At 33.4% G+C, this 19298-nt stretch overlaps 1 protein-coding gene across 1 annotated transcript in view; it reads left to right on the top strand.

Moving 5' to 3' along the window:
• Positions 1–19298, top strand: part of LOC115884621 — a 134193-nt gene that overhangs the window by 70332 nt on the left and 44563 nt on the right. Inside the window, exons 2-18 of the mRNA XM_030903259.1 lie at positions 1451–1570; positions 1627–1752; positions 1803–1919; positions 1979–2095; positions 2144–2329; positions 3153–3344; positions 3401–3526; positions 6445–6501; positions 6566–6622; positions 8458–8514; positions 10310–10561; positions 10618–10811; positions 11614–12329; positions 14215–14349; positions 14415–14620; positions 15810–15918; positions 16048–16209. Coding sequence (XP_030759119.1) covers positions 1453–1570; positions 1627–1752; positions 1803–1919; positions 1979–2095; positions 2144–2329; positions 3153–3344; positions 3401–3526; positions 6445–6501; positions 6566–6622; positions 8458–8514; positions 10310–10561; positions 10618–10811; positions 11614–12329; positions 14215–14349; positions 14415–14620; positions 15810–15918; positions 16048–16209 — 2927 coding nt within the window. The 5' untranslated portion in view covers positions 1451–1452. The remainder of the gene's footprint in view (positions 1–1450; positions 1571–1626; positions 1753–1802; positions 1920–1978; positions 2096–2143; positions 2330–3152; positions 3345–3400; positions 3527–6444; positions 6502–6565; positions 6623–8457; positions 8515–10309; positions 10562–10617; positions 10812–11613; positions 12330–14214; positions 14350–14414; positions 14621–15809; positions 15919–16047; positions 16210–19298) is intronic.

Raw genomic sequence — 19298 nt, 5'->3', positions numbered from 1 at the left:
TTATTTCTAAGAATGAAAGAAATATTAGGATTTTTATCTTTGTATCGAAGAAGGCCTTGATTTTGTGTTGAGCTAGTTGCCTAATTATTTTTTATTACAATTTAATATTCTATATATTATTATTTATCTCCATAATTAAAGCCTTTATGATTATTTATCTACATAATTAAAGCCTTTATGATTTCCATTTAAAAAATTATATTTTTTGTTATTTCTGACAAAAAGAGCAAGCATAAAAAAACTGACTACGCCACTGGATTGTGCGTATATTGTGAATTAAAAAAGTGCCTTAAGAACGTTTATACGGAATTTTATTATTCCGCGAAATACAAAAGTTATGGGCAATTTTCAAAATGGTAAAAAATTCAAAAAGACCCCGTATCTCAGTTGGCAGTGAAAATATCAACAGGCGGTTTACGCCATTAAACGTGTCTCAGAAATCGAGCCCATGACATCTATGTCGGTTTTATACTATCTAGTCAGGAAATAGGTTTTCTTTGTTAAAACAGACCAATTTCGACCACCCTGTACAATGATATGCCAAACTTTATACTTTTTTGTTTAAGGTACAACAAACTATTTAATTATTATTTAAAATAAATTCGAATCCGACTTTATTTTTAATTATAACCGGATTAAGGTTATATTCATCGCAACAATATTGATCAGCGCTAATTAACATTGAATAAGGAAAATCGAGCCAATTGGAAGATTCAAATAAATAATATCTAGGTTAGCAATTTAAAGATATTATTTTTACTTTTTTTATTGTGAATTTGAAATCTTAGTGTGCGATCTAATAATATACAGAATATTAATCCTAGTTATTATAAATAAAATCAACTTCTACAAACTAGATTCAAGTGCTATACGTATTCAAAAGGGTTACCACCCTCTCTATTGCACAAATTTATTTTTCGTTCTAGATGTATTGATTTCACTTTTACAAATGTGACATGTGACAGAGCCGGGATTGAAATTAGTTTAAATGAATTATGTCCGAAACAAAAAAAAATAATTGTGGCATGTCATTGTTCTCAGTGAGACCGAATTCTTTCAAAACCTGAAATAAAAAATGCAGGTCCGTATTTAAAAAAATTAAGTTGGCCTCTGTATCTCACAAATTATCAGCTAATTTGAAAAATCAGATAGCCCTAATAAATTGGCTATGAGAATGTGCAATCCTTTCATGATTTTCTAAAAAGTAACGACTGGAAAAAATAAAATTGATTTTTGAAAAAAAAATCACTTTTTCAAAAAAAACTCAGCAATCCTTGAAATTTTTAGAACTTTTTTGATGGCATCTTGGTGAACACCCCAAAGCGCAACTTTTTGAAGTTTGAAATTTCGACATATGATGAGTTTTAAAACCTAAATATTCTTCCGTGCAACAAGCACAAAACTTCTGTCTTACAAGCAATATTAGACAATTATTGTATAATTATTTCAGAAATGATTGCCGACTTTGACGACGATACCCACTTTTGTTTAAAATGCCACACGACTATTCTAGGATTAGATAACTACGTAACACACAGAAAATCAGGATGTCACAAAAATATCCATCCAGGTAAACTATAAATCAAGATATAATCATCTGATCATTTTGAGTATATTTTTCTATAGATCCCTCAAAATCGCCTCTTCCAAGCCATCTTTTACCGCCAGATGAAATCGGTTTAAAGGCAGACGATTTCTTTTCTTCACTGGAACTGAGAAGTAGTTCTAAAAAAACTACGCAGTCAACATCAGGTAGGAAAAAGATTTTAGATTTTCGGTTCTTTTAATTCAAAATACTTTAGGCAAAAACTTCAGTGGAATACTTACAAGAAGTAAAACGACAGCAGCTATACAAGCTAGTACCAGCAGAGACCAAACTGAACCATCGCAATCAAAATCTGGAAAAAATGTTTGGATCGGTATGCTACGTTAATTCAAAACGCACTTATCTGATATTAAACAAACTCTAATATTTAAGGTGGAAGTCAAATCAAAGATCTAGGCACCGGTGACAACCAGTCGAAATTAATTAAAGCTGTAGCCAATCTTGAAAGAAGGAAAGATAATGCAACATGCCATTCTCCACCAAGATTAAGTAAGTAGGTAAATAACAATTAAACTCTTCACACAATCGTCTTTCTAGGTCAAGTTTATGACGAATCCGATGACGAATCTGATGAATATGAAACGGAAGAGGAGGATTCTGAAGAAGAAGACTATGCACCACCCAGAAACTATACTGGGGGAAAATGGAAACCGTCCTCTCCAATTCAGTGGACTACCAAAAACGAAAATAGAGAATGGGCAATTCCACCGCCTTCATATACAGGTATTTTTTTAACCCAGTTTAGTTGCCTCGAACTATTGCTCTATGGAAAATTACTGCTTTAAGGCAGACATATATTTACTATGAATTAGTGTGTCAATAATTTTGTAATATGAGATTCTGCCCGTTCTATTACATTCTTCTTAAGACAGATTCTCACGACTCGTGTACTTGGCAAGTACGCCAATATTTGCGTACTTAGCAAGTATGCTATCTGTATAAACAACATTTTTCTGCAACAAGCTTGGCGTACAACCAATGTTTGTACAAGTACACGAGTCGTCAGAGTCCGATTTTAGAATTTAGAGTATCAAAAAATATATCCTTAAATTATTTATCATTTTTCGTTTTTTTTATAGATATAAAATACAATACTTTGTTGATTTTGTTTTGCGTTGTTAATGTTTTTAAAAAAAATAATAAATTAAATAAAAACAAATAAAATATTTCAAATAAGAACAGATAAGTTGTAATAATTATCTAATAACAAAAACATTTAAATCTAAATGACGTATTCTAATGATTACCTACCACACGCTGCAGACCTATTTTACAGTCATTTTCTAGCATTCGCAATAATGCTACTGTTAACTTAAACTGTCCATCGAGATTTACTACATCTAAACAAAACCAATTGTAGAATAAATAATAAATAACTAACTACCAATCAAGAAGTACAGAAATGTAAAAATCAAATTCAAATGTGACAATTGAAACGTTATCCAAAATTGGGGGCTCATAGATTTTTCTCATTTCACTTTTTAAGGATAAAAATAGTTGTCTGTGTTGGTGATATATTAGTTTTAAGTCATATTAACTATTAAAGGTGGAAAATGGAAACCAAGGCGTCCTCCTTCTCCACCACCATCACATACGAAAGGGAAATGGAAACCTTCAGAAGATGACGGTCATAGTATGACTGGAGGAAAATATCCACCTCCTGGACATACTAAGGGCAAGTGGAAACCAGTCAGAAATGATAATGAAGAGGAATATACAGCTACTAATTATACAAAAAGTAAACACTATCGTATATAAGATATTTATAAATTATATTGAGATATTTAAAATTAGGTAAGTTAAAATCGAAAGCTGAAACTGATGATGATAAATGTTCTCCACCGACCCATACAAAAGGTAAATGGAAGCCTCAAAATAAATCTGAGGATTGCCATGGACCTCCATCTACTCATACTAAAGGTAACATAAGTTTACCAATTAGGTATCTTCGTATACCTGGGTCAAAATCACGAAGGTGCGAAATTCGCTTCGCCAAAGTATAATTTGCAAAAATCGCATAGTTATTGAATAACTAAATTTTGATAAAAATTTAATTTATTCGTTTTATCTGTACATTATTTAATATACTTTAAATGTAAATAATATTTAAAGTTATTTCAAGTTATGTACATAAAAAGTCATTTCGAGAACGCATCCTAAAGTAACGATCCCTAGAAACAAGTACTAAGAACGTCTATAAATTAAACAATATTACACATATTCATAACTTATGATCGAATAGTTTTATCTTATATTAACATTTTACAATAAAAATACAAACATCATTTTTTTTCCAATATATAGAAGGAAAAATATTTTGTCCGGAAGTAATTGCATCATTTCAGTGAACGCAGTTTTAACTAGCCAAAAATAATTTATTAAGAACGCTGGGGGTTGGCGCTAGTGTGCAGTCATTGTATATGGCGATAATCAAGGCGGCTGTCGCGGGTATTTATAGTGAATATTAATAAAAATTAGTGGTAAGTATCTTATTATTTATTATTTATTGAGCGTACATCAATAGTTCATCATCCCGGGAATGCCTGTATTAGTTTGCAATATCAGAAAAATGTTTATTTCAATGAAGTATAGCAAAAGTAACTTCAAATATTTTATGATAACTGTCTCAGATGGCGTATATGATGGCTGCCGTTAATAGAAACGCATTTTTATTTGAAAACGTCATTTCGTGAACGATCATTTTGGGAACGTTCCCGGACATGATGATGCGTTCCCAACATGATTATGACGTTCCCGGAATGACAGATTCATTCAATTCGGAACAATATTGTAATGAAATTACTTGAAAATGATATTTTACTTTAATGATATTTTTTTGTAGCAATATGGAGACGGACAAGACCGAAATAATGAAAAAAAACTCAAAAAAACAACTGAAAAAAAAATAGTGCAGCCTACTTGCGGCAAAGAGAACACGCTAACGCTCGAAAAAGAAAGTTTTTAGATAAGATGACAAATGAACAGCGAGAGATTAAGAGGGCTAAAGACAGAGCATACTATCAAAAGATAAAACAGGAAAGAAAGTGAAGAATATTGCTGAAATGACAGAGCAGGAGAAACGAAAGCAAAGAAATGAATGGAAAAAAGCTTCGAAAAAATACAGGAAAAAGAAAAAAGCTTTAACAAACATAATAAACAATACACTGCCACACTCCGATGATGATTTGGGAGCCACTTCTTCAATAAGAAAACAAGTAGGAAGAAAAATAGTTCGAAAAGATAGAGCCAAAGCATACCGTAAAATTAAAAAGCAAAAAGAAACTATTGTCTAAATGAAACGTAAAATTGAGCCTTTAAAGAGAAAACTAAAAAGAAAACAGGCAAAAGTAAAATTAATACAAGATATTGATGTGTCTCCCGAAGTACCTACGCAAAAATCTTTTATTTTGTGAAGCATTAACTACACAATTACAAGACAAGTCAGATACAAGTGTTTTCTCAAGGAGTTAAAACTATCCATGGTTTCTAATAATTTAAATGCGACCTCAGTTCAAACCAAGACCGCTTGTATATCGTCGATATTATCTTCTGAACTTATAGAAGATCCCATAGATGTAGATGATTTAGGAGACCTTTTGAAAGTCAAGAAGAGATATAACATTTATAAATCTATTTATGATTCATCTTCATCCAATGAAGACGATTTAATGACTATTTCAGCTCTTCAGCAGACTGAAAGAGATGCATGCAACAATGTTCAAGCTGGTACATCTTACGGGCAAGACAAAGGAAACTCACATCCAAATTTAATATCATCTGGGACATTTCTATTAATTAAAGTACCTACTCAAAATAAGAAACTTATTTACAGATATGTTGCCACTTGTCAGACAGGTGTTGATAATGATGATGGGGAAATCCTAGTAACTTTCTTGAGATCTGTGCGTAACAGTAGCAGAAAGTTTAAACTACGAAAAAATGATGTGTCTTATATTACCTTTGACCAAATAATAACTATTATTCCAAAGCCACGAATGAAGGTAGAGCATAACCAAGAGTATTATTACTACGATAAGGATGTTGATATTTTTGAAAAATTCTAATGTTTTTGTTACTACAAATACAATTTGTTACTAGAAATACCAATAATATCAAAAATAAATAACTAAATAAATTACATTGATGATTCATTATTTCAAATATCCCTTTTATACTTCCATGCATCGATTTATACCATATTTGCTTTCATTGTAATACTATTACCGTCGTTCAGGAAATAGCTACGTCATTCCGAAAACACGTGATTATTTTCGGGAACACTACTAAATTAAGGAAAACTTAGATCATTTTTTAATATATTCCTAATAAAAGATTATAATTCATTAATAAAACTTAATTCTGTGTATGTAAAGTAAATTTTATTAAGGAATTCATTTGGTATTTTAACAAAACTAAAATTGTATACTTAAAAATAGTAACTTATCTCAAATGTAGACGTATTTTTCTTTTTACCGTTTTACTATTACTATATTACACGTTTTGTTTAATTTGATTTTAATAAACTTTTAGGTGTGTCACTGTATAATGAAAATAAAAACTATTTATATTTTTTTTGACATTTCATGAATTTTATAAAAACGTTCACGAAATGACTGATTCTCCTATTCACTCTCCTTAAAAACCATATTTCAAAAAAAGTATATTATTCTGTGCTTGCACTATTGCAGTAACAAATCTACACAAGTTTATCGACAATTTCAGCTAATTTACATAATTCTAGTTTATGACATTTTTTATTACAAAATCAAATTTGAAATTTTCCACCTTGATGATTTTGACCCACCTACTTTATATTATACCATCCAATATTTTTTTAGGAAAATGGAAACCAAGTTCAGAAGAAATGGAAATAGCTTCACCAACAGATACGAAAGGTATGAACAACTAAATATTGAATATGTATTAATTTTGCCTTATTGTTGATATTGTTCCTTTTAGTAAAATGGAAACCTAAGTCTGAGGATAGCACAGTTCCTCCTCCATATCACACAAAAGGTAAAAGTAATTTTGGTAATTTATATCCCCGGACTGCCTTTACAAGAGGAAAAAAAATATTATTGACATTACGAGAAAAATACATTCTTCATTCCAAGCGGGAACCAACTGAAAGCGGAACTGAATAACCTCCATCCTGAAAGACTCCATCCGTAACCTGGAATGGGAGGGTCCTCCAACGGTCTAAGACACTAAATAAAATTCTTCAGGACTTGCGAACGAGAGAAATCAAACATTTTCTTTGATTTAAGTAAAAACAATCTTGGGATTGTCACGGTGTTTCTAACAGGACACTGCCTCCTTAACGTAGGCTGAAGCTGAGAAACAACAGCGAATGCAGATTCTGTGGGGAAATGGTGAAACACCAGAACACCTTATCACTGAGATGACGACCGTTCGTTCCATGAACTTTAGTACGGCTGATGTCGAGGATGGAGAGCTGGCCTCTGTGGAGCCGTTTCAGATACTGGCTTTTGTAAAGCCCTAAGGCTATATGAAGGGCCATATGAACTGAGACTGTATGAAGGGTATATATGGGACACCATAGATCTGTAAAGTCGCGGTGATTAACTCCCCTACTAAACATTCTACATTCTTCATAAAAATTTTCGCTTGTTCTAAAATGGTTAATCCCGTTTATACTTTTCCAAATTTCCATACCGTTTTAGGGGAAATTATAATATATATTAAAGCAGCGTTAAAGGCGATCAACTCAGTATCAATCAATTCGAAATTGGTCAAAGAATGCATAGAGAAGCTGAATAAATTAGGCAAAGAAAACAAAGTCCTCCTACACTGGGTGCCTGCTCACCAAGGGATAGAAGGCAATGAAAAAGCAAATAATCTAGCTAGGAAAGGAGCGAACACTCCACTAACTGGACCAGAACCGTTCTGCTTTCCAAGTGGTAACCAACTCAAGGCGGAACTAAAGAACTTGGAAGATTCCATCCGCAACCTGGAATGGAAATCTTGCAATGGTCTAAGACACTCGAAGAAGTTTCTGAGGGCTTATGATCAAGAAAAATCACAGACCTTCCTGGGTCTGAGTAAGAACAATCTTCGGATTGTCACGGGGTTTTTAACAGGGCACTGTCTCCTCAATGAACACCTCAGTAGATTGAAACTAAGAAGAAACGGCGAATGCAGATTCTGTGGGGAAGATGGGGAAACACCAGTACACCTCATCACTGAGTGCGCCGAAACGACAACCATTCGTGCCATGAATTTTGGTACGACTGATATTGGAGATGGAGAACTACCCTCTATAAAACCGTCCCAGATACTGGCTTTTGTCAAAGCCCTGGGACTGTATGATGAGTTATGATTCAAGAAAGGGGGACACAATGGATCTGTAAGGTCGAAGTGATTAACCCCCCTCCCACTCATTCTAAATTCTAAAAATTCTAGGGGAAATTAGAAAAGAACATGAAATAAAGGTAGAATTTTTTCAAAGTCCTAAAAATCAAAAGCCATGGTAATATAATTATTCAAATAAAATGTGATACTTTAACAACAGCAAAAAATATGATGTTAATCAAAATTAATAATAGCCATTTATCCTTTTTATAAGCATTTATCAAAGAATGAAATCTAAATTATATTACCATAGAAACACCTTTTTATTTTTAGGAATTCAACCATAATCCCACGTTTTTTTTCTAATTTTCTTTCAAACGGTATGAAAACTTAAAAAGTATAAACGGGATTAACCATTTTAGGACAAGCAAAAATTTTTATGATGAATATTTTTTTTCTCAAAATGCCAATAATAAAAAAGTGTTTCCTCTTGTAAAGACAATCCGGGGACATACTGTATAATGTTTTCATTTTTTTAGGAAAATGGAAACCAAAATCCATGTCAGAGATCGAAAATTCCTCAGTTAATATTACAGGTAAAATATTCAATAACAATATTTACTTTAAATAATGGCTAAAGGTTAAGGTCGATTTAATTTTTACAAATTTATAAGGTTATTGTTACTGAAACTATAAACTATAAACTTAAAATATCAAATTGTCAATGGCGGCTGGTTCTAAAGAGCACAGGGACCACATGTCGACGGGGAAGAATTTGAAATGTCTCTATTCTCAGTGTGATATGGTGATGATCGTTTATCTTCTCAATAAACGGTGATGAAAATGCTTGACTCTCATGGTCAGAAGGAAATGAAGACGAGAATAAGACAATGAGATTTCCTAATTTGTGGAGCTATTTATGCCGTTTTCAGAGAATTTTTTTCAAAAAATTATATAGCAATAACAATTTTTAAAAAGCTTCTCTGAAGACGGCCCCAGTTAAGCGCTCTCATTATTTACTGATCAACGACAAGGGTTTTGGTACCCCAACCCATGATAATAAATGATAATTTATAGATTACAGTCGGTGGTTGGAACCTTTGCTGTTACAACAGCAAAATTAAACACTAATTCGCCACAATACACCAGAACAATTTATTTATTAACAACAGTTATAACCTTTAAATATTTAGTTAGTGCTTACCCTTTTTTATGTTTGCACTGGATGCGCGTTTCGCTAATCATGTTAGCATCACCAGCAGATCATTAAAACTGAAAAAAACTGCAAATAAATTATAATCATCTGCTGATTATGCTTGAAAAAATTTCCCTTTCTTGAATTATAATGGGTAATCAGTTATAACACGTCATAACTCATCATACAGTCATAGGACTTTGACAAAAGCCGGTATCTGAGACGGCTCCACAGGGCCTCCATCTGCGACACCAGTCGTACCAAAGTTTATGGCACGAACTGTTGTCGTCTCGGCGCACTCAGTACCAAGGTGTTCTGGTGTTTCCCTACTTTCCCCGTAGAATCTGCATTCACCGTTGTTTCTCAGCTTTAATCTAGTGAGGTGTTCGTTGAGGAGACAGTGTCCTGTTAGAAACCTGTGACAACCCGAACATTATTCTTACTTAAATCAAGGAAAATCTTTGATTTTTCTCGATCGTAAGTTCTGAGAAACTTTTTTCGGGTGTCTTAGACCGTTGAAGGATTTCCATTCCAGGTTACGGATGGTTACGGACGGAGTCCTGCAGGTTCTTGAGTTCCGCTTTAAGCTGGCTTTCGCTTGGAAAGGTTCTGGCCCAGTTAGTGGGGGTGTTCGCTCCTTTTCTAGCTAGATCGTTTGCTTTTTCATTGCCTTCTATCCCTTGGTGGCCGGGCACCCAGAATAGGAGGACTTTGGAATTTTTTTTGGAATATTTTCTTTGCCTAATTTGTTCAGCTTCTCTAAGCATTCTTTGACCAATTGCGAATTGATGCTTACTGAGTTGATCGCTTTTAGTGCTGCTTGACTATCGGATAAGATGGCTATTTCCTGTTTCCGATAGTTCCTATCTAAGATAAATTATACGCATCTTTTGATAGCTTAAATTTCTGCCTGGGGTAGGTGCCCATTGAAACAGCAGTAACAATGATATGTCTTAGTAGATAATTAGAATTAAGAATTAAAAGATAATTGTTTTCTAAACATAGATATGTTTTATACAAAAAACCTCTGGTGTGGAATATTTGGGACAATAAGTGTTAAGAAATATGTGTACATCGTTTCTAAACCAATAGTTTCTCACATAAAAGCTTTTCATTTTTAAAGATTTTTGTTTCAGTGACGATATTTCTGGAAATTTGCAATAAAGTATTTTAGTTTATCTAATAATTATTTGCAGAAACACCAAAAGAAAAAGTCTCCGTTGTCAAACCAAAAGATAAAAAAGAAACAGTTGTTTCTGTCAACCCTTTAAAACCTCCAGAACACCATACTAAAGGAAAATGGAAACCATCTGACGACTCTTCTGATAATATTGATATCAAATCAAACAAGACGAAATTACAGCTGAACAAAAACGATAACTGGTTATCTACGTCCCCAATATTAGACTTCAAAGAATCAGATGGGTCTCCATTTAGGAAGTCCAATGGTATAATATTTTTAATACAATAAAATTATTTTTTATTAAATTTTCTTTTCTTTTAGGAACGGTACAATATTGGTGTAGTACTTGTAATCGTAGGCTAGCATCGAAAATTGTCTACGAGCGTCATTTGAAATCGGATCTTCATTTTAAAAGAACTCGACCAGAAGGCGAATTTGATGATGGTGCAGCAATAAGAAGAAAACGTATTAAATTAGAATCTGAATCGGTTAAGCCACCAGTAGCTGAAAATAAGGTATTGGAATATATACCTAATATTCTTTAAAATGTATATGTCGGCATCAAACAGTGAAATTTACCATTGCCTGAAATGCCTAGTTCATTTGCGTATTGCCAACAAACAGTGAACTCTTCAATTGGTAAAAATGTTGTCTGAAATATTCTAACAATTTCTTCCCTTTAAGTTTTAAAGCATTAAATTACCAAAAATACTATTTATATAAACATTTTCTATGTAGAAAGTGCACCTAGTAAAAATCTAATAAAAAAATGCAAGGCTTGGAAGGGACTTAGACTTGGAAGGGACTTGCGCAAGACCAAGATTGAACCCTGCAAGACCAAGACCAGACTACTTATTAACTACAGTTACTCATACCTGCAGGGTACATTCCAGTAATTTGAGGTTATGCTTGAAAACTTATAGAATTAACTATTTTTACTTACTAATTAATAAATTAATAATTTTTTTTTATTTTGACCTCAATACCCGGTTCTAAGGCTTTTTTGTCTTCATTTAAATAATGGTCATCTATTTTCCTGTAAAATTAGTTTAAACCATATAGACATATCTATTTCTACATAAAATACACTCAATTGATGTGGAACAATAAATACATTCATTAGTTTAGACCAGCAAACAAGGTAACTGAAGTTATTCAGTTAATTCCGTCATTTCAGGGAATGTTTGGGATCCACAGTCAAACCACTTGTAGGTATTTTGCCGGCAATACATAAAACGACTAGGAATTTCAGGGAATGACGGATTTTAATATACAAAGCCAACATATATGTTATATTAATTAATAATCATTAATTAGGTCAAAGAACCAACGAACTATGAAAAGAAAAGAAAGCGCAGAAAGATTTTTGAAATATGTAAGGTATGCCAATCAAAAGTCAATAAATACCTTATGGGCAAACATTTGATATCTCATTATCATTGTCGAAAAGGAGATATTTCGACTGGAGCTGCTAAAACTATGGTTTTAGAGAATATACATAGCATTATTCTGGAAAGTCCATTTCAGTGCCACGTCTGTAAATTTTACTGTAACAATCAGGAACAATTCTTAGAACATTGGCAATCTAACTTGCACAAAACCAAAAATCAATCTTACCCAGGTTATTTCTTATGTGCATTTTGTAAACAACGTTGCGAAGATTCCGACAGTATGTTTATTCACTTAAGTTCACCCGAACATCTAGAAGTAGTATCGGTGATTAATCGATCAGTGCCGATCACCATCAAAAAAATTAATGAACTTTCCTGTCTAAGTTGTAACAAGAAATTCACTCTCAATATTCAATTATTAAATCACTGTAGAAATGTTGGACATAATGCGACGAACGTCAATGTATTTAATAAGGAAAGTTATCAGTGCGAGCACTGCGTCAAGGTATTTTACAGTGCTGTTTCTATACAAAGACATAAAAAACTTAAACACAAAGAAGACTATTTTTTCTGTACAGTATGCAATTTGAAGTTTAAAAACAAATTAGAAGCCAGGAAGCATCGGATGACTTCAGCACATAGGTAATGTTTATCGAGTAATCAGAAAAAGTTCAAGCAGGGATATAGAGGTAGAGATAATGAGCTTTGATCAGTGCGCATCTAAAAATGTTCTTATGCCATGGTAGACGCAATAGTCTGGCTTAGGTCTACAGAGCAGATCAATCAGTAATAACAACTGATAACTTTTAATCTGTTCTAGAGTTTAATTTTATCTTTTGTCGTATTGGGTTATTCCGAAATTCAACCTACTTCGAGAATAATTTGGCTTGTGTTCTAATTTTCCGTGTTTTTTGATATAGTTATTGAGAAGACTTGGAAAGACAAGAAGAGGCTTGGTGAAATCCATTTTCACATAAACTACAACAAGAAGTTAAAATGTAACTTTACTTACTGTACTTTTATTTTATTTCTTATTAACTGACCCCATTAACTTCGTACCGCCTAAAGTGTATGTGTATATATACACACAACCAAAATTATATGGAATCACTTTTTATTTCTGACTAAACATTTTGCAAGGAAAAAATTGGTATACAATTTTAAAATAAGGCTTTTTGTTGTAAATAAACATGATAATAAAGAATAAACGATTGCTGCGATTTATTTTCTTGTGAATTTTGTGTTCAGTAGTAAAATCACGATAGTCAGTATAGTAAAATCACGGTAATTTTCATTCGATCCAAAAAAAAATTAAAAAACACCTTATGTTAGATTAACATATGTACAGAGGGAAAGAATTATTGCTCTCATTGAACAAGGAATGCCCCAAAGAGACGTAGCAGAGATAGTAGGCGTTGCCCAGGGTGTTGTATCGAAACATATCCAAGGTTCTTGGAACTAGGGACTCTCAAGAACAGGCCCAGATACTAAGTCCTCAAAGAGTCACAACTGTATAACAAGACCGCTTTGTGTGCCAAATTACTAGAAGAAATTCCAATGTTTCTCCTCCAGAGGTACAAAGACAACTTCTAGCAGCTACAGGTGTGAACATTTCAGTTGAAACCATAAGAAAAAGGTTTCGTGCTCGAGGGTTGTGCAGTAGGGGAGAGCCACAGTTATCTCGTCAAAATAAAATTGACCTGCTAAATTGGGGCTTTCAACATCAAAACTGGACAATTGAGAATTGGCAAAATGTTCTCTTTTTGCATGAGACCAGAATTGGCCTAAGATCAGATGACCATCGAATTCGGATTTATAGAGCTCCGGGAAGACTAGCAAGACTCCAGGCTGCCAAATCTGTAGGAACCAAGGTATAAAGGAAGGAACAGTAATATTCTAGGAGGTATTATACTGGAAAAACACCATTGTTCCACTCCAAAAAACTTCAACGGGTCGGAGGTATGTTGATTTAGTGCTAGAACAAATCGTTAGGCTTTGGAGAGCTGCAATTGGGGATAATTTTAACTTAACGCGCGATAATACACCTCCCCGTACCAGCAGAGTGGCTAGAAAATGTCTTGAAACGGAAGGTGTCATATTTTTGGACTGTCCTGCATATTCACCAGATCTAAACCCTACCGAACACTTGTGGGACCAGCTCAAAAGAAGGGTTAAAGCTCGTTGAAACAATCCAAAAAATCTCGCACACCTTACTGATGCAGCATTAGCAGAATACGAAAACATAATGCAAGAAGCATGCCAGCGCGGATTGAAGCTTGAATAAAGGCTAGAGGTGGCAAGACGGATTATTTAAATTATCAATTTTCTTTGTTTTTGCTTTTTCATTTCGTTTCAGAAACCAAAAAAAATTAATTTGGGTGTTTATTTTGGGAATTGGCGAAAAACTCGCGAAACTGGCGAATTCTTTTCAAAAAATAATTTGAAAATCTGTACATATCCATGCTCATTCTCACTACCTCTTTTCCTCCATATATCTGGCTACCAGTAACGACAAAAAATATTACAGATATGCTACTTTGGAAAAGAGAAAACTAAAAGGTAAAAGCTTAAGAAGAAAATGCGAATATTGTGACGAATATTTTTCAAATTTCTTACTATTAAAAGAACATTTAAAAGACCAACATCCCGAACATAAAATAAGGTAAGTTAGAACACAGAATTGTCGTACAAATATTAATTTTCAATTCAATGTTAATGTTTTTGAAGGTGTCCGCATTGTGGGACTAAATTTACGGTTACTCAAGAATTAACAAATCATTTACGAACCAAATCGTGTAAGTTCGCAGAAACCCCAGAAGAAGATCTTTACAAATGTGAGAAATGTCCTTTCACATCTAATTCGACTTCGGAATTACTCTTTCATGTGGCGCTACATGATGAACCGTTCCTAGAATACTCTGCAGACACATCAGGTATGAGAAGTTTAAATGAATATTTACTATTAAGGATACACGAAAGACATCTAAATAAAGGAGAAATACAACAACCCATTCATAAAACTTCGTTTGTGTACAATCACACATAATTTAACACTTCTTTTATACAGGGTGCTACAAATTCGAGGTACGAGCATTGGTATTTCGGTAACCGGAATAGATACGAACATGGTTAAGTTGCGCTTTGGGATGTTCACCAAGATGCCATCAAAAAAGTTTAAAAAATTCAAGGATTGCTGAGTTTTTTGGAAAAAACAGATTTTTTTGAAAATCAGTTTAATTTTTACCTGTCGTTACTTTTTAGAATATCAAAAAACTAATTGCACATTCTCATAGCCACTTTATTAGGACTATCTGATAGTATTTTTATATTTTCAAATTAGCTCATAATTTGAGAGATACAAAAGCCAACTTATTTTTTTTAAATACGGAGCTGCATATTTTATTTCAGGTATTGAAAAAACTCAGACTCCTGAGTACAATGATATACCATACGTTATACTTTTTTTTTGTTTTGGGTACCGACTTTTTTTTTTTAATTATTTAATCTGATTATATTCATCGCAACAATATTGATCAGCGCTAATTAACATTGAATAAGGAAAATCGAGCCAATTGGAAGATTCAAATAAATAATATCCGGATCGGCAATTTAAAGATATTATTTTTAACTTTTTTATTCCGAATTTGAAATCTTAGTGTGCGATCTAACAATATGTATAATATTAATCGTAGTTATTATAAATAAATCAACTTCTACATACTAGTTTGTAATGCTCTACATGTTCGAAAGGGTTACCACCCTCCCTATTGCACAAATTTGTTTTTCGTTCAATATTATTTATAGCTCTTTGAACTTATACTTCCGAATGCATTTTGATAGAGATTTGAGATGTATTGATTTCACTTTTACGAAATTACTTTCTTTGAAGTCAAGTAATGCCCCCCCCCCGGCGTCATTTTAACTATTGATAGATTGATAGTACAAACACCAGATCTAACACAATCCACCGAAATTTTTCATCATCGATTTTTGTTGAAAACGATGTGTGATCGGGACAAAATGTAAATAGTTTAGCCTCCTTTAACTTAGATGTCTTTTGAAGACGTATTATTACATTTGCAAATAAATAATTTTGAGTTATAACATTGTAAATATTTTAAGGTGTAACAGTGAAAAGTAAACCTGTTCCAAAATACAAGTGCCCTCTTTGTTTGAAATTCTTTCCAAAACACTCACTACAAGCCCATATACGACTACATACACAAGAGCGGTGAGTATTAGTTCAAACTTCTCGACAATTTATGTTCTATTTATCTGGTAGAATAAAGAAATAAAACTAAATTAAATAATTATTTTTCCAAACTTATATCCTTATAAAATAATCTGTTCTCTTTTATAGACCCTACGCATGCAAATTCTGCAGTGCAACATTTGCTAGAAAAAATAACTTGTTGTTTCATCAAAAAAATCACGAGAAAAATGAACACATTAAGCCTAAGAAACCGGTCAGCGATGAGAAGAGTTTCTTATGCTCAACATGCGGATCCGGATTTAACAAAAAGTAAGTTTTTCTTGCCAAAACGTATACCATGTAATTGCTTGTCTTACGTAGTTAATTAGCATTTCATCTTTAGTTAGCTTTTTTGATCAAATTTAAAGTGTTATATTTTTGTTATTTTTAGCCCTGTTTTCATGATTTTTTAGCAAGCTGTATATAATTATATCAATTTTGATTCGTTTTTATAAACTTTAATATTTGGCATATTATACAGGGTTAATCGAGGGGTTGTTTTGTTACCTTAACTTACCAAACCAAACAAAACACCCTGTGCAATAATTTCGTCTGTAAATTACCCTAAAATATAATTTTACGGTCAGAACCATGACTTCTGAGCATTTTGTTTTTTGATTCATGTCAATACATGTCTTGGCTAATTTTTAATCATTAAGAGCGAAATGAACTCGCCTTAATGATTTGATTGTTTATATTACATTTTATTTATATTATTTTTTATTATTTTATTGCATTTGATTTTCCGTATTCAACCCACGTCACTGTTAAGTTTGAAAGCTTATCAATATTGTAACGATGAATATTTTTAAATATTAAAAAAAAAACAGAGCCGGACTTGAAATTAGTTTAAATAAATTGTGTTCAAATTTCCAAAACAAAAAAAAATATTAAGTGTGGCATATCATTGTACTCAGGAGAGCGAGATCCTTTCAAAATCCGAAATAAAAAATGCAGGTCCGTATTTAAAAAAAATAAGTTGGCCTCTGTATCTTACAAACTATCAGCTGATTTGAAAATCTAAAAATACTATCGGATAGCCCTAATAAAGTAGCTATGAGAATGTGCAATTAGTTTTTTGATTTTCTAAAAACTAACGACAGGAAAAAATAAAATTGATTTTCAAAAATATCCGTTTTTTCCAAAAAACTCAGCAATCCTTGAAATTTTAAAAACTTTTTTGATGGCATCTTTGTGAACATCCCAAAGCGCAACTTTGCCCCAATTTAACCATCTTCGTATCTATTACGGTTACTGAGTTACCAATGCTCGTACCTCGAATTTGTAGCACCCTGTATAGTCAAGCAGCTTTTCTCTCTCGAACTTTTAAGGTGGAGCTTGAATTGAGCCGAGTGTTGTAACACGAGCAGTCGCTAGTCAATGCCGGGAAATAATCGGTGAACCGAACGGCTCGCGAACAACCACGGTGCTTTTTTAGCGAATGTCAAACAACTCTCGGTTTTTAGCGAATTTTGATTTTGTTTCATTACAAGGCAGTACAGGCTCGGCGAACTCCATATTTCATTCATCTCAGCTTATGTTTGTTATTATTTCACCTCCATATTTCACTCATATTTCTAGTAGATATAGTGGCTTTTAATTGTGGTTAAACATGCCTCTGTTAATAAGGTGTAAAAAATATAATAAATAACTACAAAGTTTGAATAAACGTAGCACTCCCAATTCTTAGATCCGACATTTTTAAAGACTGAAAAATACTGGAGCATAGCAAGCCGATCATTCGAAACGAGATTTTCGCGTTTCGACTGCGAACGAAACGCTCGTATTGAACAGCAAACAAGCGTTACATTACGCTCGGCTCAACTCAATCTCTTCCTTTAGCGAAGTCGCATACTGGAGCAATAGGCAATACGCAACCAGCAACATGCGATATTATCGCCTATTGTCAACATACTAAATCAATCATTTTAATAAAATAAAATCAAAGTTCAATCTCAATATTGCCTGTCCGAAGACCCCGCTGTTCAAAAAGTATTAAAAAAATATTCCCATTTTTTCGCAACTTGGATCTTCCAAAAATAAACTCTAGATTCGCCTCTGCTTAGTACAAATTAAGCAGTTGAATCATCCCTTTAATCAGCCAAGATCCAGCCACCGCCCAAACGACTGTATCCAGTCTAAGACCGACTTGACTGGATTTGGCAGAAAGTAAGCGTTTCGTTTTTGTCTCGTATCGCGATACTGGCAGCCGTTTCGAGTGTTTATAAAATACGGAATTAAAAAGTCCGGAGTAAAAACTTACGATAATCCCGATCCGGAAAAATGCGCGGCTGACGTAAGCGGCCGGAACGCCCACTCGGAAATTATGTGACTGCGGCCCAGATAAAGAGACGAGAACGAGCCGCTTTTTAACTGGCCGTATTTATAGAGGCCGTTTTTGCACCGAACGTGACCTTTTTGCCAAATTAGCGTTTTTTGCCTACCATCTTTAACAAAAATGTTATTTTTCAATTTGCAGTTTTAATACAGTAATGCATTAAATACCAGTGTATCTCAAGTAATTTTTTTTTAAATTATACTCTGATGCCGGGTCCAGACCAAAGCGACAGAAAGCGAACACGATTTTGAGACAAAAACAAGACACACCCGCGACAATAATGAGAAATTCAGACAATTCAAATTTGAGATAAAGTGTCTATACCGCGAGGACAAAACTACAACAAAGTTCAATATATGCGAATCAGTTTTAATCATATGACCTTTCCACCAGGAAGAAGTTAAAGATATATTACTAGCATGCAGCAGACTCGCCATCCCATGTTGCAAAAAGCAACCCCAAAATTATTATTGTTTTTATTTCTCTCGTAGTATAGCTATTAATATTTCGTATTTTCTTCATTCGTTAAACAAATCTCCTCTAATGCACCAGCTTTCTTGTAACAGTTTCTGTAGTCCTTGTTTTTACGCTCCCATAATAATAAATGCGCTCTATAAAGCTCTGTTTGTTTGCAGGTATTTTCGGTGTTCCATTTTTTCTCTTCTGACATTTTTTTATAAAGATAGAGTACTCCACCACATACCGTATGATGGAAAAAAATGGCGTCCAGTTGGCTGGAAAATGACGATAGGTGACATTTCCCATATAAATTTACATATAAAATGACAGCGATCTTCATTTCATAGCCATCGCTGACGCCGATTTTTTTTGATCATACGGTACTGTCATATATTAGCAGTACCAGCAACGCACGACACCCACACTGCGCCGACAACTTGTTGTAAAATACACGACAAAACAGAGACTCTTTGAACTACCGACTCGAGACGGGACATTAAAAGTCTCCGAATTTGAAAACAAAACAAAAATGAGACAGAAATGTCGCAGAAATGTATTGGAT

This window comes from Sitophilus oryzae, unplaced genomic scaffold (assembly GCF_002938485.1).
Source record: "Sitophilus oryzae breed Bouriz unplaced genomic scaffold, Soryzae_2.0 scaffold_306_pilon_pilon, whole genome shotgun sequence".
NCBI classification, from domain to species: Eukaryota; Metazoa; Arthropoda; class Insecta; order Coleoptera; family Curculionidae; genus Sitophilus; species Sitophilus oryzae.
The sequence above is the reverse complement of the archived record's forward strand: the minus strand, read 5'-3'. Positions and strand labels throughout refer to the sequence as shown.